Source organism: Ochotona curzoniae, unplaced genomic scaffold, assembly GCF_017591425.1.
Source record: "Ochotona curzoniae isolate NIBS_2020 unplaced genomic scaffold, NIBS_Ocur_1.0 contig_1274, whole genome shotgun sequence".
Lineage (NCBI taxonomy): Eukaryota > Metazoa > Chordata > Mammalia > Lagomorpha > Ochotonidae > Ochotona > Ochotona curzoniae.
Genome location: NW_024465023.1, coordinates 32,576,740 through 32,602,150, shown reverse-complemented (window position 1 = coordinate 32,602,150; position 25,411 = coordinate 32,576,740). Strand labels below are relative to the sequence as shown.

At 41.2% G+C, this 25,411-nt stretch overlaps 1 protein-coding gene across 1 annotated transcript in view; it reads right to left on the bottom strand.

The window, feature by feature from the left end:
* Window positions 1-2,276: 2,276 nt before the first annotated feature.
* OPHN1 (oligophrenin 1) overlaps window positions 2,277-25,411 on the bottom strand; it is a 296,207-nt gene continuing 273,072 nt past the window's right edge. Inside the window, exons 21-25 of the mRNA XM_041000958.1 lie at window positions 19,314-19,637; window positions 9,486-9,651; window positions 8,363-8,413; window positions 5,311-5,352; window positions 2,277-3,667 (exon numbers count right to left, since the gene is read on the bottom strand). Coding sequence (XP_040856892.1) covers window positions 5,319-5,352; window positions 8,363-8,413; window positions 9,486-9,651; window positions 19,314-19,637 — 575 coding nt within the window. The 3' untranslated portion in view covers window positions 2,277-3,667; window positions 5,311-5,318. The remainder of the gene's footprint in view (window positions 3,668-5,310; window positions 5,353-8,362; window positions 8,414-9,485; window positions 9,652-19,313; window positions 19,638-25,411) is intronic.

The window sequence follows — 25,411 nt, the reverse complement described above, 5'->3', positions numbered from 1 at the left end:
TGCCTAGACACACACACACACACATTTTTTTAAAACAACTTAACAATACGAATATTTATTTTTAACCCATCTTTTGACTTTAGCTATCAGCATAGAAAATTCCGCAGGTAACTGATGTCAAGGCATCAAGTGCTACAGAGGCTTGGGGGCCTTTCCATGCTTCTCAAACTACACGTGCAGATGTGTCCAGACTCTTGGCCTGAAACCGTACATGTTACAGCCGTGCTGAAGTACAGACTCATACACAAAGATCTTCCCCCCCCCCGCCCCCGTTGTAAAATGGCCAAGTTCAATGGCTTAACAATAACCAATTGAAACATAAATCCTTTGCAAGGTGAAATGATATAAGCCTTTTAGACATATTACTTACCGTGCAAGTGAAGGGGACAAGAAAATCCCAGTTTGAGTATCTTTCAGCCTAGTTCTCATTTCCTTGCTTCCCCTCACTTCCTGAAATGCTTTTGAAATAGCTGTTGGGGTAGATGAGAGTCAACACCCATGACAGCTCCAGGAATGTGGATTGTGTTCAAATACCTACCTCAACGTGGCAAAGGGAGCACGCCACAAAGTACACAAACCCAGAAGGCTGCGTCTAAATCAAAGTTCTGGAATTGATTTCTTTGTGCCCTTGAGACAGTCACTTTATCCTTCCAGGCCATAATTTAATGGTAAAATTGGTAGATAGTATATGGTTGTTGTTGTACAGCAAAATATGGAATGATGTGTAGGAAGTAACTAGCTCTTAGGAACTGCTTAATAAATAGGAGATCGTTTGGTAAGTACTGCCAGTTCAAGACAGAGTTCATCAACTGCCAATTCCTCCCACCTGCTGCCCAAAGGAAGGTGATAATTTCCTATATTTGCCCTTCTCAAATTATCACCCTCTTCCCCAGCCTCTTTCGAATGACTATTCATTAAGTCTAGGCCAAGCCAGTCTCATTCCATAACAGCATGTCTCACTACATTGTTCTCTTTTTTAAAGATTTATTTATTTTTATTGGAAAGTCAGATATACAGAGAGGAGGAGAGACAGAGAAAAAGATCTTCCATCCGTTGATTCACTCCACAAGTGGCCACAACGACTGGAGTTGTGCCAATCCAAAGCTAGGAGCCCGGAGCTTCTTCTGGGTCTCCTACGAGGGTTCAGGGTCCCGAGGCTTTGGGCCGTCCTTGATTGCTTTCCCAGGCCACAGGCAGGGAACTGGATAGGAAGCGGGGTCGCTGGGATTAGAAGCAGCACCCATATGGGATCCTGGCACATTCAAAGCAAGGACTTTAGCTGCTAGGCTACCGCGCCAGGCCCTACAATGTTCTTTAAATCAGAATGTCAAAGTTTCACTCTTGGCATTCTTTGTGTATAACCAAGTGCAGGCAGAGTTTCCTGGTCCCCATCCAGAGTGGTGGTCCCAACTCTCCAACCTAGTCTCTCATGACCCAGGCCACCCTCAGCACTCTCACACTATGTTTCTGTATAACAATTGCACTCAGATCACAGTGGATTTCTCCAGCTCCCAATACACTTTCAATTTTTGTAGTGATGATGATGGTACTTTTCTAAAGGAATCCAATGTGAAACCATGCCTCCACCATCTTCAAAAGGTACTGTGGCCCCTTTGGAAAATGTTCCTATGGTGAAATTCCGCATACCTACCAGCTTTATTGATACACGTAGCAGGAGAGAGCAAGAAGACCACAGCTCTGAGACCAGAGCTCAATAAGCTTCCCAAGAGACTACCTTTGGGGACAGCAGCAGGTGCACTTTTGCCTCTCTGGCTGCTGGTTTCTTAGCAACTAAGCCTTTGAGACTGGATAAAATGAAGAGAATTCAATGTGGCCACCTGGGCATGTCTTGATTTAGAATAGCATCAAGTTTCCATTCAATTGTTTTCACAAAGGCTCTCAGGATATTTGGCAGATATGTCCCTAATCAATCAAGATACAATGTCTGGAGTTCCATCTTGGAAGTGAGTACAGTCTTAGTTTCATTGCTTCTAAGGCATCACAGAGTTGGTTTGAGCACATGGTATGTGATCTTGCTCACTCTCTCTTTTTCTCCGCATATTTTTTTTTCTCAGTACTACACTCAATGCACTTGTAGGACCTTGCTATAACGAGTGCAAGTTGGGGAAAGCCCTTCTTTCCTACTGGGAAACAACTGAATTACCCAGACTCTGAAGTCAGGCTGTGGCTCCCAGTCATCTGCGTGGGAACAAGTGAACCAACACTGTTTCCAGAAACTTCCTTTTCACAAACAGTAATTAGAAATGTCTACTACTCAGATTTCTTACCTATCAGGGGCTTATGCCTGCATTTACCACTTGGTTGCAAATATGCAGCACTCAAGAAAGAGGGCAAAAGATAAACCTTCAAGAATGATGGGCTCCAAAGCAACTATCCAGAAAGCCCTTTGCTAGATTAGTGTAGTGGAATGAATGACCCTCATATAGACATCCAAGGATCCGGAGCCCTGTCTTGGTGCTATCATTCAGCTTCCAAGACTATACAGTAGATAGATTAAATTATTTTTAAGGTCTGTCCAATCGAATATTTCATGGAACATACAAAGAGTCATATTTGAAGGGCTATGGTTCTTAAGCTTTATTGGGTCACAAGCCCATTTGAAATTCACTAGAATGTTACCGATCATCTCCCCCAAAAAAGCATAGTATCATGGAATTCTATATACCATCTTAGGGGTATTGTGGAATCTCTGAATCTATGGACACTGGGTTAAGAAGGGCTTCTTTCGGGAGATCAAAGAACTTATCTTCAGAAATCAAAAGTGAAGCAACAATGACAGGTTCTTTGCTTCAATGCATCTGAACAATTTTGACACAATTATGGAATTCTTACAGGACAAGCACAGTCTCCATTTTTAGAAGTAATGTTGGCAGTTTTTGGGTTTTTTTTTCCCCCTTGATTCCTTGGACTCCTTCAGGTGAAAACAGGAGAAATAATAATCCAGATAGACCTAGGCTGTGACATGCAAATCATGCTTTGCAAATTTGTCCTAAGCGGTTGTATGCAGGAGCAGGAAGGCCATCTTGCTAGGTCCACATGGAGAGTAGTGGGGCATCACCCATGCTGTCTGACCTCATAGAAGCAAAGTGGCTCTTCACAACATACTGTGGTAGCAGAGGGCCAACCTGGCATCACTGTCCAAATCCTTAGTAAGGGGTATGTTAAAATTCTCCAATAATCAGCAAACATCCCTACTCCCCTCCATCCAACAGAAGCAACAGCCCTAACTCGAGTGGCCTTTAGTTCAGAATAAGACCCCTGGCACCAACTGTTATTTAGTCCCAAATCTGCCAGCATCTGATGGCCCTTTGAAGGAGCAAGAAAATCAGGCAAGGGTTGAAAATTTGGGTCTTCTCTTCGACTCAGGTCAGTGGGCATCTTGGTTTCAGCAGGCCTGAGGGAGTGCCATCATTCACAGTGTTGCAGGAACTCAAGATGAACCTTCTGAGGGCATGAAGACAGAACACAAAGGAGAAATAAGCACTTGTCTATGACATGTGCCCCTTATTTTATGGCTTCCTAGAGCCTGACTGTGCAGGACCAGGAAGGAGCTGCTCTTCAGCACAAAAGGACTCAGCACACTAGGGTAGGGAGAAGACACTTTCAGAACCTTGAAAGGGTCCCCTGTGGCCAAGGCTTTTACAACCTAAAAGGAAAGGAAGAAAGTAGAGTTAGTTAGGATTAGCCAAGCATCTACCAGCCTCTAAGCTATGGCCCTCTCCGAGTAGATTAGGTAGCTAGCTGCATCTATAATTGGTAGTCAATCTTCTGAGCAACAGAGGCTTGCTGGGAAATGGCGTCTACAAATCAGATTCCATGAAAAAGGCCATGAAGGCATAATAATCAGGGTCAAAGATTCTGTGCCACCATTTTCACTCTAACTCCCCAAATGTCTACCTGATGTAATAATAATAAAGCCTGATAAGAAAACTGCTGACGTTACCCAAGATGCATCATACCCATGGGCTTATGGATCTCCAATAACCCTAAACTTCCTTTTCTTGGGACTTCACCCCCTTGGAATTGACAAAGATTACCAACAAGGATCTCTGAAACAAGAAGTGACAGGAAGAGAATGGAAGGCTAGGGAGCACATGAGGAGCCAAGCTCTAGATACTTGAATTTCACTTACTTGTACATATTTCTTCAGGTCATACCAGAAACTGGATAGTCAAGCCAACCAGAACTTCTGTGTTAACAAAGGAATTTCCCTGATTTGTGACCTTAAACATGTCACTTCTCTGCATCAGAAACTCAGCTCCTGTTCCTTTATTCGCTGAGTTAGAACACATACTTGTATTAGCCTCCATACCTCTGGCATGCTATGTGGGTCAAATGAGATAATGAAGGTGAAATTGCTTTACATTAGACTAATAGAAGGGACCAAGTGGTAATACTGGAATACTAATTTGGTCTAAAGAAATGAGGCCCCTCCACAAATTCTCAGGTGGCCTCTCTTTCCATCTCTAAGAAAAGGTTACTAATTTCTTTACAGAACCAAATGAGGGTCTAACCTAGTCTAGTCTAGTCAATGTCTAGTGGGTTAAGATTCTGCCTGTGATACCAGCATCCCATATAGGTGCTGGCTCATGGCTTGGCTGCTCCACTTCTGATCCACCTCCCTGCTAATGCACATAGGAGAGCAGCAGCATATGGTTCAAGTGTTTGTGACCCTGTTCTCATGTAGGAGACCCAGAAGAAGCTCCTGGATTCTGACTTTTGACTTGTCCATCCCTGTCCACTGTGTCCATCTGAGGAGTAAGCCAAAGGATGGAAGACTCTTTCTCTCTCTCTCTCTCTCTGTTTCTCCCTCCCTCCTATATTACCTTCCTCCTGCCCCCTTCACCTTCTCCTCCCTCCCTCCTCCTTTCCCATCTCTCTCTCTCCTTTTCTCCATCTCTGTGACACTCAGCTTCAAATATACAAATTTCTCTCTCTAAAAAAAAAGAATCAAATGATATCAGAATAGGAAGGTTCCAATCTTCTAATTTTAACACTAAGAAATTGTGTCTACAAGAAGGGAATGTACTTGCATAAAATATCACAGCCTATGATTCCTAATGAATTCAACTGAAGAAATCTGTAAAACTACAAAATACTTTTTAGCAGAGAAAGAAAGAGAAAAGTGACTTAAAAATCACATAAAACTTCAGAATAGAAAGGCACTAGGTTTAAAGGCTATGTGTTATGGAGGTGAGGTCCTTTCCTCTGGATCTACATGATGTTCTAGTCCTCAACAACTCAGATCTCATCAAGAAGGCTCTGTGATCATGGGTGGAGACTACAAACCTGTGGCCTCAACTCTCATCTCCAGGAACTCTGCCTTGAGAACTGCAAAGGAAGAACAAATGTCATTATTACTCCAGAAATCGGGACTGCAGAGGCAAAGAAAGGGAACTGTGGACCCTTCCAGGTCAGTACTGAATAGACCATTTGGAAAATGACAGAATGACTGACTGCAGGTTTCAAAACGCTTAAAGGTTGGGCTACTTATCTAGCAAGTTTAGAGAGCTCAGCCTTTCAGACACAAAGACATCTTTCAAATGTCAGAACAATCCTTACACGGGAGGCTGGAACAGCTCAGAGAAGCTGACCCAAGACTACAGACTTCATTCTGTGATTTTTTTTTTCTCTAATAGAATGGTGAGGAGGAAAAATGAATACAGCTGTGTCTCAAAAACCAAATCAGCTCTGGTCAGCCTCTTGATATGCTTATTTAAGTCCTATCCTAACCTTATCTGAGGACAACTGGAGAGAACAGTTGTCAGAATACAGTCCTTTACAGTATGGCTAAAGCATTGCACAGTACATACGACCCCCATGGCTATGCCCTCAGCCTTCTGCTTCTCTCTTTTCCCATCAATCAATTCCTGCTACCTCAATGATTTTTCTATCACTGAAAACTGGGGACCTCCACTCACAGGGCTAATTATTCATACCATAGTACTTGGTGAATGCTACTTTTCACATTTGGATTTATATTGCATCTGCACTCAGCATTTCCATCCCTAAACCTACATAGGTCCAGTCCCAAGTACTAACCTAAGTTGTGGTTGTACACTGTACATCTCTCCTCGGATCTCCTATGGTGTCATCAAAATCAGTATTCAAAAATCAGGCATAGCGACTTTTTGACAGAACCTATTCCATGAGTAATTATATTCATAATTGCTCAAGTCAGACTTTCCTTCTCCAATGTCCCAATTTTGAAAATTCAGCAGGGTGTTATTGAGCCCTCTATGTCCCTTCCCTTTTATTTCCACCGGGTATTCCATAGGTTGAGACTTTGTGAACTCTTGCAAGGATAATAAGTCTCCTAATAGGCCACCTTGCCTCCAATCTTAACCATCTTTTTTTTCCCTGTAACCACAAGAGCCATTTTTTATAATGCATTCAGCTTACAATATGCATTATTATGCTTAAAAAACCTTCCGTGATTCCTACCACACCATTAGCATAGTCTGTAGAATAAAGACCAAACAGTAAGTCATATAAGGGTGCCCCAATCCATTTCCTGTTCTTAACTTCAGCTAAGCTCTCTCTTCTCATGTCCACATGGCAGCCATAACGGAACACTAACTGCTTCTGAGCCTGTCTTGCTTACAGCTTCCCTGCCTCTGTGAAATGCCCTTCCCTCCCTTCTCTTCTCTCTTTCTCTACCCTTCTCTGCTTAATGAACCACTATTCATTTTCTTATGAGTTATATTTTTAAACTATTAGGGAATGGAAACTAATGGGAGAATGATACCAGTCTAATGTCAGGCTATAGTCATGTATATGAGTAGGAAGCAAGGAGTTGCAAGACAAAGGTTAAATATATGCCCCTTTTCCTTAGAAATGGGGGAATAGCCTGGCAACAATGACCACAGACAGGACTGGTTGTAGGATTTGTCTGAGGATACTGAGAAGTGGCCAGCACGGGAATGCACTGAGACCTAGATGAAAGGGATGCTTTCTTCATGTAAACTGAATGGATGTTTTCTTCAGGCAGATGGAAGGACCTGTTGTGGATACTAAGGATGGTGATGCATGACATCCTGGAGGGCAGGTGTACTCACTTTGGTATTACCTGCACTCAGGCCAAGATGAGAATCTGGGGGTAAAGGACAGGATTAAATCCAAACCAGATGTGGAATAGGTAAATTGGTACCTCACCGAAGAGTTTGCTTTGGCTATAGTCCCCTTAAGCTATGGTTGTTCAAAAGATTTCCTAAGCAATGACTGTCAAGACCCAGTTCCTTGGTAATGATTCCCAGTCTTTTTCAACACTTTGGATATTGCTACTTTAGTAGGAGCCTGCTGGCCTTAACGTTTATCAGACTTTCTTCATGCCTCCACCATATTCCCTTCTCAGTGCCCTGGTTCTCTGCTCAGAGATCAATCCTCTCATATTTTTCTGTGTCTCTCCATTTCTTTTCCAAGGGTCAGTTCAAATACCACCTCCTCCAAAATTCTTCCCTGTAGGTATGTCTAGTTCATTTCATCCATTCCAATGTACATCATTCCACTTCCTTGGCATTGACTTCAAAGCGAGGGAGCAGGGCCCACCAGGAAGCGGTCTTATACACAGGTGTATCCTTAGGCAGAACATTAGGCTTGTGCATGCGCCCTCCTTCTCCCTTTCCTCCCCAGCAAACTTTTTTTTGTCTGCTTTTCTTTCTCAAGGTGACAAAGCAAAATAAAACAAAAAGTAAGATCCCTAGGCCTCACTCCCGGAGATTCTATTTTGTGAATCTAGAGCAGAAGTCAGGAATCTGATTTTTTTCCCCACTAAATTTTCCAGGACAGTTAGATGTGCCACCAGTTTTAGAACCACTACCTCAATCAAATGCTTGAAATCGAAATCATTCTTATCCTAAGGCTGTTTACATTAGAGTGTTATATTCTGCATCTGCCTGTTCAGCTGTTTTATATATATATATATATATATATATATATATATATATATAATGAGAGCTGCATTGGGTATAAAGTTTTTGCAATACAGTTTAGGGTGCATGTGGGAATGTGTATGTATGTATGTACGTATGTGTACAAACATTTTTGAGTATATGTTTGAGAGACAAAGAAAGAAAGAGGGTCAGAGTAAGAAATGAACAAGATACAGAAAGAGGGACGCAAAGAAATCAAAAGAGTGACAGGAAGTGAAGAGGAACGATAGAAACAGTGTGAGAATACACAAGAGAGAGACAAAAAGAAAAAAAAAACCAAGATTGATGTATTGAAAAGTAGCAAAGGGAAAGTGACAGGGTTACAGACAAACAGGACCAGAGCATCATGAGGAGGCAGGAGTAAGAGCCAATAGTGATTTGACTTATCTTCCATCACCTGTGTCTCTTACCTTCCTGTTTTCCGGGAAGCTGTTTCAAAGAACCTGGTCCTGGAAGCCACCCTGCAAACACAAGCCAATCAAGATCTGTGAGCTGTTCCAGAATATACATGAGAACAACTGGCCAACAGGAAAAGCAAAGGCCTCTGACCCAATGGGCCACCAACAGCAAACTCTTTACTGGAGAAATGCAAATATCAGATTGGGAAATGTCCCAGAACCTTTGGTCACTCCAAAGGTGAAAGATGATATCCTTGCTGCCTGTTGGTTCAGAATGGTTGAAATGTATTACTCATTCAGGCCTTCTTTGGAGGGGGTGGGTGCGGGGAGGAATAGTGAAATCAGTCTTTGGCATTAAAGTGTAATTTTTGACATTTGGTAGACACATGTAGCTAATTAGTCAAAGTTGTGGAGGCCTTGTTTTTCTTCTTTCCCTGATTTTACAGTTTGGAAAAATATAAGATCAAAAAAGAAGGGTAGAGAAGGAGGCAGTATACTGAGAGATTTTAATCCCTGGTTGACAAGAGGCCAGTGGTGCTGGCTGTGGCCAAGGCCAGGCTGCTCCCCCCGGGAGCTGCTGTATTCTTATGCTGGTCATTCATTGCCTGGGTTCTTGGCCTGTAGCCAAGCCTCTAGCCGGCCTGCCAGGTGTCAGATTAGTTCTTTCCCGACAAGGATCTCTGCAGAAAAATTTCAGTCATTTTGGAAGATTTTAGAAATTCCTACCTTACCCCCAAAAGAAAAAAAAATGCCTCAAGCACTAGTGCAATGAACAACTCTGCATGAAATTGCTTTTCAAATCAGGGGCAGCGACAAGACATAACAACATAATAACAACAAAAAATTCCCGAGCCAAGGGAGCTAACAACAGAAGAGAATTTTGTCAGCCTACAGAGGTAAGAAAAATGGGTCTCCTAGCAAACAACCAAGTCCAGTCTTCAGCTTTAGGGAAATTTCTAGGTCTTCAGTGTTGAGACCCATTCCAAATAAGGCTGGCCCATGGTATTCCCCTGGCCTGTAAAGTCAACAGTGGCCCAGGGTTGTGTGTTCTACACCTCACACATGTTAACTCCACAAGCATTCCTGGTGGCCTAAGATGGATCTTGGGTCAAGGTTGAAAAATAAGACTACTTACACGGATGATGGAATTTCCCCCGCATTGCCAGCTACTACATCTGGCTTTGTTTCTGGCTTTTGGGGAATAGCTGCCCGGCAGGGAGGGTCTGGGGGCCTCACTGGGGGCCGGATGATGGTTTGCTTTTCTACTGGAGGCCGCATTTTGCTGAAACTGTCAGCATCCCCTGGAAGACAAAATAGCACCATCTTGGATGGTTAGCCAAACAACTTACTACTCAGTATCAGAGTTCTCTAGGCTACCTTCTATGCCTTCCATTCTTTTTGACCATTAATATTTTTAGCTTTTTTGGGGGGGGGGTGATTTTTCTGGCAGCTATTCCTCCAGAAAGTCAATTTGAACCCAAACTCTACAGTCTAATATGCGTTGGGTGTACCATATAAATTCCCCAAGTCTTGAGTTTCCTCAGTTAATTCATCAGGTCTAATAATTCACTTTTGTACAAAAATACTGAGTGTTAAATTAAATTAGGTACTAATCCATTTAGTACAGAGTCAGACCCATATGAGAGTACTTCAAAAACTTTGTGGAGAATGAAATTGAATGATTCAGTTCATTTCAGTAGAAAAATTTTTATAACTGTGCACAGAGGGGTCGTCAGAACGTTCATGGATGGGGCGGCATCAAGGTGTAGCATGCTAAGCCTCTGCGTGTGGCACGTGAATGCCACATAGATGCCACTTCAACTTTTGGCGGCTCCACTTTCAATCCTACTAATGGCGAGGAAAAGCATCAGAGGATGGTCCAAATCCTTGGGCCTCTGCACCCATGTGGGAGACCTGGAAGAATCTTCTGGCTCCTGGTTACGGATTGATCCAATTCAAGTCACTGCAGCCATTTGGGGAGTGTATCAGAGGATGGAAGATCTGTCTCTCTAATTCTCTCTGTCCTACTCACTATGTAACTCTACCTTTCAACTAATAAAAAGAACTTTCTTAAATGTTCATAGATAATGCCTGTTATAAAGAAAATTACACATGATTCCAAAAGATTTTTGTACCAAATTAGACATTTTAATTCAATATGTCCACAAAATTTTTGAAGTGCCCATGTAATACATGCATAGAAAATGATTCATGATGAATTTACATTTGATAGATTTACTCATCACCGGATGCAGGTTCCTTTCACATAGGCCTTGACTGCCATGGCAGTCTCTCAGCTCTCCTTCCAACTTGCACATCTCTAGTTTTTAAGTCAGTCACAGAAAACAAGCATATTCTACAAAAAAAAGTTCTGCAGGAATATGGTGAAACAGATCTCTGTATACCCTGCTGGTGGCACTAGCAACTGGGACAATTGTATCTACACAACAATCAAGCATTCTGCAGCAATCTGGTTAAGATACAAATCAGACACATGAAAGTTCCCACTTGTTGATCCAGGACTTTCATAGAAACAGGTCCTGTGATCTGTCCCCACCAGGTTACCATAAGGACTGAATGAGATGACTGATAGCTAATAACTGGCATAGTAGCCTAAGTAGATATAGGCTCCATCCATGAGGTGTTTACAAAAAATGCCCCATGTGGCAAATCTAGTAAGAGAGAGAAAAGTAAATCTAGTAAGAGTGTGAAAAGAGATGACCAGTGTGATTGGTGTTCTAATCAAAGAATAAACATTAGTAACATACACTCATCTAATTCCGTTTCCCCATCTAGTCTGCAGCTTACATTGATGGATATGCTATGACTTTTAGCATCAGGCTGTGTACACAGAATTACAAAACCAGAAAGTAACCCATTAATAATCCAAAATTTCTAACAAACTTTAAACTGTTCAAAGAACTATCCCAGATAATAGTTATCTGATGTTCATTGAAAGCAAAGAGAAGAAAGTATATATCATACCCATTTTGCAGAGAAAGAAACTGAGATTCAGCAAGATGAATCGATTTACTTTTAGCCATATGGTTAGATAAATGGTGGAGCGATGAATGAGACTTTTATCTTCCATTTTTACATCTATAGGTTTTCTTTTTTACCAAATGTATTTTGTTATTTATGCAAAGTGAACAAATTTTACATATTTTGAAGTATAGATTTTGGGTCACAGTGATACTTTCCACACTACCCTCCCCCTGCCTGCATTCACCACCAATCCCCCTTCTTCTTTATTTTATATGTAATATACAGTTATTTTCAATTTTACAATGGCATACTTTCAGTTCACTTTGCAATCACAGGCTTAATACTCCATTAGGTAAAGATTCCAAAAAACAGCAAATTGGAAAAAAAAAAAAAAAAGCTGTTTTTGAAGCATACCGACTAAGCCTGTAAACAATAATCAAATCTCAAAATGTCAGTTTCAACTCATCTAGAACATAACACTTTTTGTACTCTGTATTTTAGGTGTCTCAGATCATGAAAAAGATATAATATCTATACTCTTGGGACTGTCTTATTTCATTAAGCAGAATGGTTTCCGGTTGCACTGATTTTGTGGCAAAAGACAGGATTTCATTCTTTTTATGTCTCAGTAGTATTCAATGTTGTTTATATACCACATTTTCTTTAACCAGTCATATATTGATGTACATGTGAATTAATTCCATATCTTAGTTATAGTGAATTGAGCTGCAATAAATACGGCTGAGCAACAAACTTTCTCATATGCTATTTCATTTTGTGTGGGTACATTCCCAGGAGTGGGATGGCTGTGTCATATGGAAGATCTGTTTTTAGATCTCTGAGGAATTCCCATACTATCTTCCATCTCCAGATTTTCTATGTCTGCTGTTTGTTATCAATCAGCAAAATGAAACAATGATAACAAGCCTAAGAATTGAATAGTGCTGGCAAAATTTTCTGTTTTTCTATACGACAGATATTCTGTTACAGGTACTGTGACGCAGTACTCGGTGCTTTATGCACATTTTCTCATGACATTGGCCAGAATCCTGCAGAAAGTGCTATCAAGGAAACAAAAACTACACAATGAGCAGTAACCTCAGAGTTTATCAGCAATACATATATATATATACATTTTTTTCTTCTGATTTCTGAAATCCATATTGCCCCAACTACTAGTGTTTTTCAAACAATTCAGAAAGAAGTGAGGGGCTTCAGAATTGTATCATACATGCACCCCATTCTCAGAGATCCTTGTTTAGCTGATTGAGACCTGGACTTGGTGATGTTATGTACAGCCAAGGTTGAGAAGCACTCAGCACATGCCATTGGTTCATTAGGCTGTTGACAGCAATGCCCCATTTCCACTGATTAGTGATGGTGGGAATAGGGCAATCAGACAGAAAGGACGTACTGCATTGCATAGAGCCATTAAACATTTCTACCTGACTCTGTGTCCATCCTTGGCCTACCATTCCCCCTGGTGAGCACCAGATGACATCCCTGAAATATGAATCATTAATTCCCAAGGTGTCCAAATGGACATTAACCTGCGTCCTTGGCAAAAAAAAAAAAAAAAAAAAAAAAAAAAAAAAAAACTATCGTTAGCCTGCCATCTTCCTACACACTTTACTGGGAGCTTCAACTGGATGATTCATTGTAAGTCAAGCTTTGAAGTAGGAGCAAAGGGTTTTCTAAGCTGAAATACCCAATGAGTGTTGCCTCAAATTTTTCACTCACAGTTATCACAGTTAAAACCCAGTGTCAAACTGAAGGGGAAGGGGAGAGATTTTTATTGCTTTTATTTTGATTTGAAAGGCAGTTACAGAGAGGAAACACATAGAGAAAGCAAGGGATCTTCTATCTCCTGGTTCACTCCTCAAATGGCCATAATGGCCATAGTTGGGCTAATATGAAGCCAGGAGTTTCTTCCAGGTCTCCAATATGGGTTCAAGGCCCAGACATCTGAACCATTCTCTGCTGCTTTCCCAGGCCATAAGCAGAAGTGGAGCAGCTGGATCATGAGCCGGGGTCAAAAGCAATGCCGGTGCCGCTGGCAGAGGCTTAGCCTACTACATCATATTGCCAGCCTGAACAGTCCATTCTAATGCTAAACTAACTTGTATGATGTTCAGCAGCTGTTGCCTCTTTTGTGACAATTGCACTTTAGCTACTAATACAACATGCGGATTGACCTGTTTTCTAGAAGAATAAGAATGAACGTATGATATACCTCGATACATCTCTGTCTCTCCCTGCTGATTTACATATGCTTCTTTTGGAGTACCCTAGAAACAAATTCTGTGCATATGTGTGTGTGAGTCCAAGATTTTATTTCTTGACTCCCTGATGCCAGCAAAAAACACCCAAAATATGTACCCTGGCATTCCGTATCCTCTTCCATTTGGCTTCCAATGTCCTTTCTGATCTAACATCCCACCATGCTTCTGCTCGCATCCTACATCATTATTTATTGTCCTGCATATATATATTACAATTAATCATCTCTTTCCCAGATGCCCTTTGTTCTAGTCCCACAAGCTCCAATTTACATCAGCTTTTGATTCAACTTCAGTGTTGTGTCGCTTAGGAAACACAACATGATCCAAGTTCCTTTCTCTGACTCTGTTATTTTGAATTCTGTACACTGGATCTTTGTTTGGTGGCTCTGTCTTTTAGCATGGGAGGAACATGACAGCAAAATCCACGTGTGATTCATTTTTGAATTGTCAAATCCTAAGTCTTTCACATGTAACTCGTGAACATTCAGCAAACACTGAGTAAAGAAAAATGTAACTTAGTGTATTGGAAACACAATGGACAAAGTTTTCCCTTCTGAATATCAAGTTGGGATATCTGTGAAAAGCACAAACATCATATGCCCAAGTTTTAGAGATATTCTGAAACGAGGTGTTCTTTGAGCCCAGCCACACTCTCTCACAAGCAATGCAAACAAGTGTCCTGAGACAATGTCCATCCTTCAGGAAATCAAAGCTGAGTTTGGAATATATGGTATACTCATGGGAAATAAGTATGAACGGTTTATCTCAGCATCCATGTAAGTGGGAGAAACTTGGTTGCCAAAAGAAATGAAATTAGGGGTGTTCTCTGGGGCAAGGTTGCCAGAAGGCTTCATGAATGGAATGAGGTTTTTGGCTGGATATGGATGGGCATTCAAGAATACTGCCATGCACTTTTCTCTCAGCAACAGCACAATTCTTTCTGGAAGTTTTACACGGTCAGAGAAAGGTTGAGGGCAGAAGAGATTGCTGTGGTGTCTTTCATAACAATTGCATTTGGGGCTTCAGGCTTTTCATCAGTTCCAGAACACAGAAGAATAGGCATCTTTCAGGCTATTTCCTAAGAGGCTGTTCTCTAAGTAGCACTACCACTTCTTCGTCCTCTATTATGTTATCAAATGCTTTGTATTCGTCATCTAATTTAGTCCCCATAAAAACCTTGTTGGCAGTGGAGGCACTGTTCCCATTAACACTTGGGAAAACAGGATGAAAGAAGTGAAGGTGACCTGACAAGGAGCATGGAGTTAGCCATAGCCTCCTACAAAAGAGAGCAATGGTGAAGACTGAGTATTCACGATGCATCAGCCACTCAGATGTTTCACTCTATTATTAGAGCAATCTTATGTGCATAATTATCCTCATTCTGCAAACAAGAAAATGAAGACTCACAGCCTGGACTTCCCCAAGGCTTCATAGCAGAGCTTCAAGTCAAATTCCTATCTGGGTTTGAGTCTGGACTTTGAAAGGCCTCTTGAGAATATAATCTTCCTTTTAATTTCATTTTCACTTTGGTCCACAATCTGTATGTTACTATAGATCTGTTCTCCCTAAGTAGCATGACCTGCTTCCTCTCTCTTTTCACTATCAAATGGCTATAAACATGGAAGCAAAGCATTTACAGGTTTCTTGTTACATGATGGTCGTCTGTCTTCAATCATAAAGTGACTTTCTCCTTTCACCATACCCATTTACACCAACACAAGGGCATAGCATAGGGGCAAGATCTTTCTTATGTATTCCCCTAGTCTTCCAGAACTCTCTTTCTTTCTATGACACTCCTCCACATTCACCTTAAAGTCTTCCTTCTACCTTAGCCATTAATTATCCTTGTGGAACAATCTGGAGTTAGGTTCCAGGAAAAGCAGAGAATAAAAACCAAAGAGTAGATTATAAAAGCATGAGTCCAAACAGGCAAATCTGGATAAGGACCAGCAACGCCCATTACTGCAAGAGCAAGTCTGTTCCTAATACTTTTAGAGCAAATGCCACTCATAGCATTAGTCACCACAGTGCAGAATTAATGGCCCTGTGACTGAGCAAGGCCTTGCTTGTATGTTATCTCCACCAGATGCAGTCTTTTCTTCCCAGCAAACAGAGGAGAAAGGAACTAAGAAAGGCTTCTACGGCCATGTCATAGGATCCCAGATGGTGGTGTGCTGGCCACTGTTACCTCAATGCTTCAGGCACAAGTAAGAACTGCTTGCTCCACACCCCTCATGGAGTTTATTTTCCCTCCCGTAACATGTGTGACACTAGGCAGGACCTGGCTTCTTGCATGCTAGCTTCACCGTGAACCTCTGAAAGGCAGAGATCATAACATCTCATCTTTATCTCTCCCACTGCATAGCAATATGCCCAAATAAATGAAGACACAAATACAAGTAGACGGGATATAGTCCCTCTCCCTCTTCATTCCCCAAAGCAAGGGCCTAAGACACCTGCGCAAGTTACTTGTCCTTTCCAAATCTAGGTCTAATAAAGGATGGTTTTATATATATACACACATATATACATATATATATATATTTTTTTTTAAATGGACATGCCGAAGCGAGTGCTTCTTAGAACACTAGAAAGGGGAAAGTGGCTAACACAACTAAAGCGAGAAAAATCTGGTTAAAAGGGAAAATAAAAGCCTGATGCTGGAGCCAGGAAGCTTGAATTCAAGCCCATTTCTGGAGTTTGCAGCCTGCGTGACTGCAAGTTGATGAACATCTCTAAGTCTCGGTTTCTCCATCTATGAAATGCAGAGAGTACAACCAGCATCCCATGCCTAGCACAATGATGATATGTGAGAGAAGCAGAGAAAGAATCCAGATCTATGTCTGGAATTAAAAAAAAAAAAAAAGAGGGAAGGCATTTGAAAAGATTCTGTCAGCAAACATTAATTATTTTGTTGTAAAGTTGACAGTCATAGAAGGGAGCAATTTGGCACGCGCCATGCATCGTTCTTTGTAATTGCTGAGAAAAAAATGCAGGATCTCCATTCGGCTCAAATGCTGGGTCACTGGAAAGGCTGAAGGTGGAGGGCAGCAACATGGCACACTCGGATCACTGAAGCAATGAAGCCTGTGTGTTGACCCTCGGGAAGGCAGGTGAAACCCTCGGCAGCAGAGCAAAAAAGGGTTAACAAGGTGCATAGTGGGTCAGCAGAGGTAACAGATAATTCCCTCCCTCTGGGACCCCCACTGCGTCTGCTGGCCAGCACGATGGGCTAATGAACTCTCAGCTGCATCTCAGGATCAGAGCCGTTTGCAGCTTTTGCTTAATTGATAACTATTCTGATGCTCAGGAATCTACCCTGGAGTGGCAGCCAAAATGGAGAAGGAGGGAGAGAGGAGGAGTAAGCGGGAAGAATAAGTTTCAAAGAAGCAACTACACCAGGGGTTCAGTTAATTCTCCAGCAAGGCCCAAACTACCAGCATGGGGCTTTGAAAAAGGCTGCATCATGCCAGCCTGTTGCTGACTGATATAGAACAGAAAGCAAACACGGGCAATGCTGCGGCACTATTTCAGATAGTCTTGCTGATACTGAACGAGTCAGATCAGTACTTTCATTAATGGACACCATCAGATGAGAGCAGCTGGTGCCAGCAGCCAGGGGCAAGACCATGGAGACAGGGGGGAAGAGGAAAATACTGCTGGGTTTTCAAAGACGGTGAAGGCAGAGCTGATAGGGATGGCTCAGTTACTATGTGTGCTGAGTGGATAGGATCTGGCTGATCTCAAGGTCTGGCGACAGGCAAGACAGATTTTACTGTGATGAGTTCAAGTTGAGTTGCCCAACTTTCCACCAGCTAGATAATGAAGGTCAATATCTGACTTATAAACCAAAGCAGATGTCTACAAAGTAGTCCAGCTTTTTTGGCTACTTCCCAGAAGAGACAGATCTTAGGCAAGGGGGAACAGGAGGGCACTCATAGTCATATTTTGAATGCTGCTTATGAGCCAGATATTTTATTTGTTATTCCTTTTAATCATACCAATAATTCCATGCAGGAACTGCTTCTCCCATTTTGCACATACGGAAACCAACATGAAAGCGATTCAATCACTAGATATATCAGAGGGTCAAGCCAGAGAAGTCACAGTTTCCATTACTTAGTGGATCGCTCAAAGAACATCTTTTACTAAATTGTTCTCTGAGATACCTAAGCTCATGCTGAGATTGTTACATGTGATAAGTTTATTTTGGTACAAGAATTTTTGAGATCCATGCACTGCTTTCACATAACACACATTTCCCCCCCAAATTTTTGAAGACCCTCCTTGTACTTCAGACTTTGTAGGCCATTCGATCTCTGTTGTAACTCTTGTGATTACACAATTGTTGTGGCATAAAAGCAGCCCCAGACACTATGTAAATGAGGAAGCATGCATTTATCGATAAACACAAATTCGAATTCTATGTGTTATGAAATGTTTTAATTTTTTTTTCCAAATATTTAAAATGCAAACACATTCTTAGCTTGCAAGCCACATTAAAAATAAGAGGCAATGGATCTGATCTGGCCCTTAAGCTATAGTTTGCTAAGGTCTGAGCTAAGCCTCAAGAGGATAGGGCCCTTAGATATCTTACTTATTCCTATGTTCTAAGCATCTAGAAAGGGGCCAGACACACTCAGCACTCAATAAATACCTGCAAGATGAATTATTCTTACTATTTTTAGGTTTTTATATTTGGCCATATTGTGAAATGCCTTAAATCCTTTTTAGAACAGGATAGGACATAAACCCATAAAGCGTGTTTCTAAAAGGTAATCCTGCTACAAAGTAAAAGAGCTAGAATTTGGATCCAAGCTTTCATGATAGCAAAATCCATTTTTCTTTCCATGGTATCATACCATGGAATTATATTCCCAACTCCCTATTGCTTTAACCTGAACCTTTCAAGATGGATCACCATGTGCAGTAGCCAATTAAATTTGCCAAAGTCAGGCACATCCTGAATGTGTAAGCATTTCCAAAGTTAGGAGGTTTACAGATGTTATGCCCATTTGTCCCTATTTCTCCCAAACCAGAAAAATGAGAAGAAGAAAAACAAAAATTGACAGATTCAAATCTTCTTATAGGAAAATAAAATAAAATAAAATAACAAATCTTCTTATAGCAAAGTAACATGATAATTCGTCCTTGGTTGGAAAGAACAGACTTTGGCACCTGCTAGACAAGGTGAGATTTAGATCCCAGCTCTGCCAATAACAAACTGTGAATTACTGGTGGTAAGTCATTTATCTTTCAGATCTTCAGTTTCCTAACGGGGAAAATAATCAAGAACAATACATTCTACATAGTGGGTTCATAAGGTTAAAAAAAAAAAATAGTGTCAGAATTTAGCACAGTGCCAGATTTTAGCACAAAACAGACACTTAGCAAATGGCAACACTACCATTAATACTAACCAATAATATTATCAGTCACTCATTCCACAAACAACCAGGACCTACCACACACCAGCCAGGCATTGTCCCAGACACTTGAGATACAAACAAAAATAGTAAACAATAGCCCCCCCTACTGGAGCTTACATCATAGTAACTATCACTAATGGTTGGTTAGTCACCATTTCCATACTAGTGAGAGGAAATTGTAATTGATTTCCACTGAAATCTATCTCCACTCTCAGACTGCAAAGCAGTGGGCTAGTTTAAGTTTCCATATAGTTTCCATGTACTTACCCTCCTTTTGTTGTGTCAGGGGTCGGGGAGGTGGTCTCTTTATCTGGAAAGAGGGGGTCTTGGTGGGCCCACAGGCTGGCACAGGCCCATTGGTGGCCTTCGGTGTAACCTTGTTCCCTCCATCTTGTAGCCGAGACACCATTCTCCCTACATCCACCTCAGGGCAAGGCTCCAATTTGCCATCAGAAAGAGGCTTGTTTGGAGATTTCCTCCCAGGCTCAGCATCGCCACTCTTCTGAGTCAGTGGTCGGAGGGGTTGTGGCAGCTTGGGGGGCTCTTGGCTGCTGCCGATTGTACCATTGGGTGTTTGATGTTGGATTTCATCTGGTAAACATTAGTACAGAGACAGGATTAATAATAACTTTGACGACCTTTTCATTTGGAAATATACTTGAGAAAACCCATATGCATTTTCAAGGGAGCTGTCACTGTGGTACAAATTAACTATACCCTACAAAATGAGCCTCCACATTCCTCAAATCCTATCCATGTTTTAAATCAAGATCTCAGCAGAATTTCTACCACCACAATTGGTAAATCACAATACACCAAGATGTTTCCTTTAAAGGGATCTGTAATTCAAAAGAGATTTAATTCTTGACTATCTCTCTCAAAGGTAATTTGATAAGGTCCACAAAATGTCAAGTTAATGAATCTAACAGAATTTAATTTATTTCACAATTCCCAGAAAGACCCCCCCACCCCCGGCCACTGCAACTATGTAATTTATGCTCTTCTTCTAACCCTGTGTTCTAGTTTCCTCTGACACTAGTATACACATAATGGTGGTTCTGCATTTTTTTAAAAAAATTAATTATTTTTATTGGAAAGTCAGATATAAAGAGAGGAGGAGAGACAGAGAGGAAGATCTTCCGTCCACTGATTCACTCCCCAAGTGGCTGCAATGGCTGGAGCTGAGTCAATCCGAAGCCAGAAGCCAGGAGCCTCTTTGGGGTCTCCCAGGCAGGTGCAGGGTCCCAAAGCTTTGGATCGCACTCAACTGCTTTCCCAGGCCACAAGCAGGGAGCTGGATGGGAAGCGGAGCTGCCAGGATTAGAACCAGTGTCCATATGGGATCCTGGCGCGTTCAAGGCGAGGACTTTAGCCACTGGGCCACCATGTCGGGCCCTATTTCTCCATCTTATTGACAGATTTGAGACCCTCAGGAGAGCCAGGGACTCCTTCCTTTAAAAAATTAACTTATCTAAATATAGTCAAAGTTTTAAAACCAATTTTTAATCATTCACACAGCTCCCTGAAATGGTCAGGGAACTCCAGATCACGAATGCTTCCTGTGAGGAAACTATCATTTTTCTAATAATGAAAATCCTAGATGCAAGAGTAGCCATTAACATCACAGGCTGTGGTAGGCAAAATGAGTCCTAAAAGATGTATCTGCCAGTTATAATACATGGATCTTACTTGGATCCTGATAGTTTAACAAGATAAAATAAGAATTTCTGTGCCAATTAGACAGTTGATGCAAAGAAATCATTGTAGCTTTCTAAAAATATTTATATAGGGTGCAGCATGGTAGCCTAGTGGTTAAAGTTCGTGCCTTTCATGCGCTGGGATCACATATGGGTGCCGGTTCTAATTCTGATTGCCCCCACTTCCCATCCAGCTCCCTGCTTGTGGCCTGGGAAAGCAGTCAAGGACAGCCCAAAGCCTTGGGACCCTGCACCTGTGTGGGAGACCCGGAAGCAGCTCTGGGTTCCTGACTTTGGATCGGCGTAACTCCGGCCGTTGTGATCACTGGGGGAGTGAATCAAAGAACGGAAAATCTTCCTCTTTGTTTCTTCTCCTCTGTGTATTCCTGACTTTCCAATAAAAATAAATAACTCTTAAAATATTTATACAGGGGACAGTGTGATGGCATAGTATGCCATTTCTCTGCCTGTGGTGCTAACAACCCATATGGGTGCCAGTTCCAGTCCTGGCTGCTCCATTTGCCATCCAGCATCCTATTAAGTTGGAAAGCAGTGAAAAATGGTCCAAATCCTTTGGACCCTGCACCCATGTGGGAGACCCAGTAGCAGTTCCTGGCGTTAGATTGGCCCAGCTCTGGCCATTGTGGCCGGCCATTAGGGGAGTAAACTAGCAAATGGAAGATTCATCTGTCACTCTCCTCTCTCTTTCTCTCTCTGTTTTGCCCCCTTTCTCTCAGTCTCTCCCTCTCTTTCTGCAACTCTGATTTTCAAGTAATATATATAAATCTTTTTTAAAAGGATTTGTTTATTCATCCGAAAGGCACAGTTAGTGAATGGGACACACACACACACACACACATACATTCCATTGGCTGGTTCATTTCCCCAACTCGCCATAATAGCCAGGGCTGGGCCAGGTTGGAGCCAGAACCCAGGAGCCTTTTCACATGGGTGCCATGGCCCAATCACTTGGGCCATCTTCCATTGCTTTCCCAGTGGATGGACTGGAAGTGGAACAGCTGGTATTCAAATTGGAGCCAATATGGAATCCTGGCATTGCAGGTGGCAACTTAACTCACCTTATGATAGTGCCCCCCCCCCTTTTTTTTTAAGGTTTAATGATGCTATTGTGGTTTTGCTTTGAAGAGTATCCATTAGGGATACACACTAAAACATTTACAAATGTTCTGGTTGGGTGAATTGGTACGGTATTAATGAAGCAAGATTGGAGAGATTTTGACAAATGTTGAGACAATGGAGATTCATTATCTTTTTTATTTTTTTCCAACCTGTGCTTTTATTTGAAAGTGTTAAAAGAAATGCAAGGTCTGGAACCAGAAGTCTGAGTCTGAATTCGAGTTTCGCTATTTACCAGCCATGGGAAAGTAGATAATTTCCATATTTTTTTCTATATTTCAACTTTTTCATCAATAAAATGGAGATGGGAATAATGAGTTTGTAGTATGGATAACAGGAGATGATATATGGATTTCAATGCTGGGTGCATAATAAACCCTCAATAATAAGAAGCTACAGTTTGCATTACTACGCTCCCAGTGGACTGTGAAGCAAGTTTCCATATGATTAAGTCTTACTGTAAAGCCTTTTCCCCCTGAGTTTTCTTTTTCCCAAGAATCTGTCAATAATCCCTGTGGCCACTGCTAAGCTGGCTGAGTCCAAAGGGGGGTTAAGTTCTCTAGTCTGTTGCAGAGTAGATACCCAAGGTTTCTTTTATTAACTGTACCACAATTGCATTTGGACTGCTCCAGTCAAGTAAAACAGTACCCAAGGTTCATGAAAAATGACAGGGACAGCAGCACAAAAATCCCATCAGTACTGGATCACTTGGCTCCCAGGATATGCATTGTGGCAGAAGCCACTACTGCCACTACTTTCCCAGGGCAGTGAAATATATCATGGTATGAATTCATTCCTCTACATGCTTTAGGCCTGACACACTGGTTCCAAGTTCCTATCTGATTTTTTTCTTCCTATGGTGCAAAGACCTTTGGGAATTTTAACCCTGTTCTGTAGAGAAGACAAGATCTGCCTGTTTCCTATAGGCCAAAACAGTGTCATCCACATCTCAACAAAATGCAAATGGTACAACGCTAATAGACTGTCTTACGGAGGCTCCTGCCTGGCCACATGTGAAAGGATCTTCTCCTAGCCCAGGACAACAAGAGATGCTAGGACCAGTCTTAACAAGGCCATCTCAGCCAGAGAAAATATTTAATTCTAAGGATGCAGAATAAAACTAATAATAGTGAAAAAGACAATAATAACAATGATCACATGTACCATTCTCTGAGCTCATGGGTTAGCTCACAGAACCCTTAATACCACTGTATAAAGCAAGAAGCTCCATGTTACAGTTAAGGAACTGTAAGGAATTCAATGAGATTCAATGTTACTCAAAACTAATAAGCAGCAGGGTCAAGTTTCAAATCTTGTAGTCAGTCTCCAGAGGCCATATACTTTCTGAAATGTTCCTGTTAGTTACTACAAGTACAGTGCCCTTTCTCTAACTCAGCATCCACTTCCACAGGAAAACAAGCCGATGGCATCAAAAAGCGCAGGCACTGGAAACAAATTCGGTTCAGTCAGGGAAGCCACCTGTAGCTAACCCTTTAACTCAAGATCGCACTTCTATGTATGGGAGGAAGAAATTTTGAAAGGTTACATACTATTCCAGAAGGACAAAAAGATTACTTAGTGTAACTCAAATGCAATCATGCAAACAAATGCTATGAGTAACAAACTACTTACTCTATATGGAAAGGCTGGAGAAGGCATCTCTCTTTTTTTTTTTTTTGCATTTTTAAAAATTAACACTTTATCATTTTTGTTACATTTCCTTCAAATGTAGACATTATGTATCCATCTATATTACTTTTTTCTTGAAAGTAGATACTAATATCACAGTGTGAAACTCGTGACAATTAGATTGGAAAGGCAAGTATATTGACATTTACAGGATATGATTCAGTGAAGCAATATTTATAACTAAATACCAAATGATGTGCCACCCACAAAATTTTTATACTCTATAATAACTACCACAAATAAGACAAAGCATGTGATATTTGCCTTTTTAGGTCTGGTTTATTTCACTTTAGCATAATGATCTTAAGTTTCATTCATTTTGCTGTAAATACCAGGATTTCAATCTTATGAGAGAGCAGACTACACCTCTAGCACATTCTTTATCTAGTCATCAGCCGATGAACTTCTAGGGTGATTCTATATCTTTGCTAATGAGCATAGTGCTACAATAGGTATGGACATACAGGCATCCTTTCCAAATGCAGGCTTCATTTCCTTTGGATATATTCCCAGAAGTGGGAGGAGGTCTTTGAAAGAGGTGACTCGAGCTGGGTCTTAAAGAATTAGAATAAAGGGAGTAAATCCAAAAGGATATTTCAGACAAAGAGCAACTGGGATAAGGGAAAGGTCATACTTTGTGTAAGAAAAAGTGAAATAATGAAATAAAATTAAAAGTTTAGCTTGGCTTGCGCACAGGGACCAATTTAAGATGAAAGACGCAAATAGCTGGAGATGACGTTGTTAAGACAGGCTGGGCCTATATTCTGCAGACCAAGAATGCTACACTCAGGAATATGAGTTCTATGTTTGGAACACTAAAGGACAATGAATTTTTTCGAGGAGGGCTATGACTTAGTGAATCTGTGTTTTTAGATTCTCTCCTTAAGTTCATAATGAAAGGTAGAATGTGCCAGAGATTGAATATAGGGAGAACATCTAGAAGGATTCCAATTGGAGCAGCATCAGCAAAAGCAGACAGGTGCTAGAGATATTAGAGATGGAACATACAGAGCTGTTACGGAGGTGCGAGGCAGTCCATGATCATGGTAAAAAAAAAAAAAAATACCTGCTGAAATTCTATGTACCTATGAAGTTTTAAGTATTTACCAGTGAAGATCAGTGGTTAAAAAGCTTACTTCCTTCTCAGAACAGTGTTCAGACAGGTTATAGGAAGTTGGATATTATAATAGACAAATGAACTTTGGGATAGGAGAAATGGATACAAAGTTGCTATTTTGTCATTTAGTCCCTGTGTTCATTGTGTAAACTACTCAACCTTCACCATAAAATGTTGTTCAAAGGGCTGGCATTGAGGCGCAGTGGGTAAAGCCACTGCCTAAGTTGCCAGCATTCCTATGTCTGTTACTTCGAGTCACGGCTGCTCCATTTCTGATCCGACTCCCTGCTAATGTCCTGAAAAAGGCAGAGTAAAATGGTCCAATCATTTGGGTCCCTGAAATCTACATGGGGGATCCAGATAAAATCACATTGGTCTGGCCCAGGCCCTGGTCATGGTGGTCATCCAGAAAGTGATTCAGCAGATGAAAGATCAATCAACAACTCTCTTTGTCTCTCTCCATATATCTCTCTGCCTCTCTGGAGCCCTGACTTTCAAATAAATAAGTAAATAAATAAATACATCTCTCTTTTTTTTTTAATGCAGTTGAAGATTAAATGAGACTACGGATTCCCACCCACTTAGGATGAGTTAAATAAAAACAAAACAAAACAAAAAAGATTATAGCAAGTATTGGATACAATGTGGAGAAATTGGAACCAGAATCCACTTTTTGGTGGAAAATCAAAATAGTACAACAAATCTGTTATTCTTCAAACGTATAA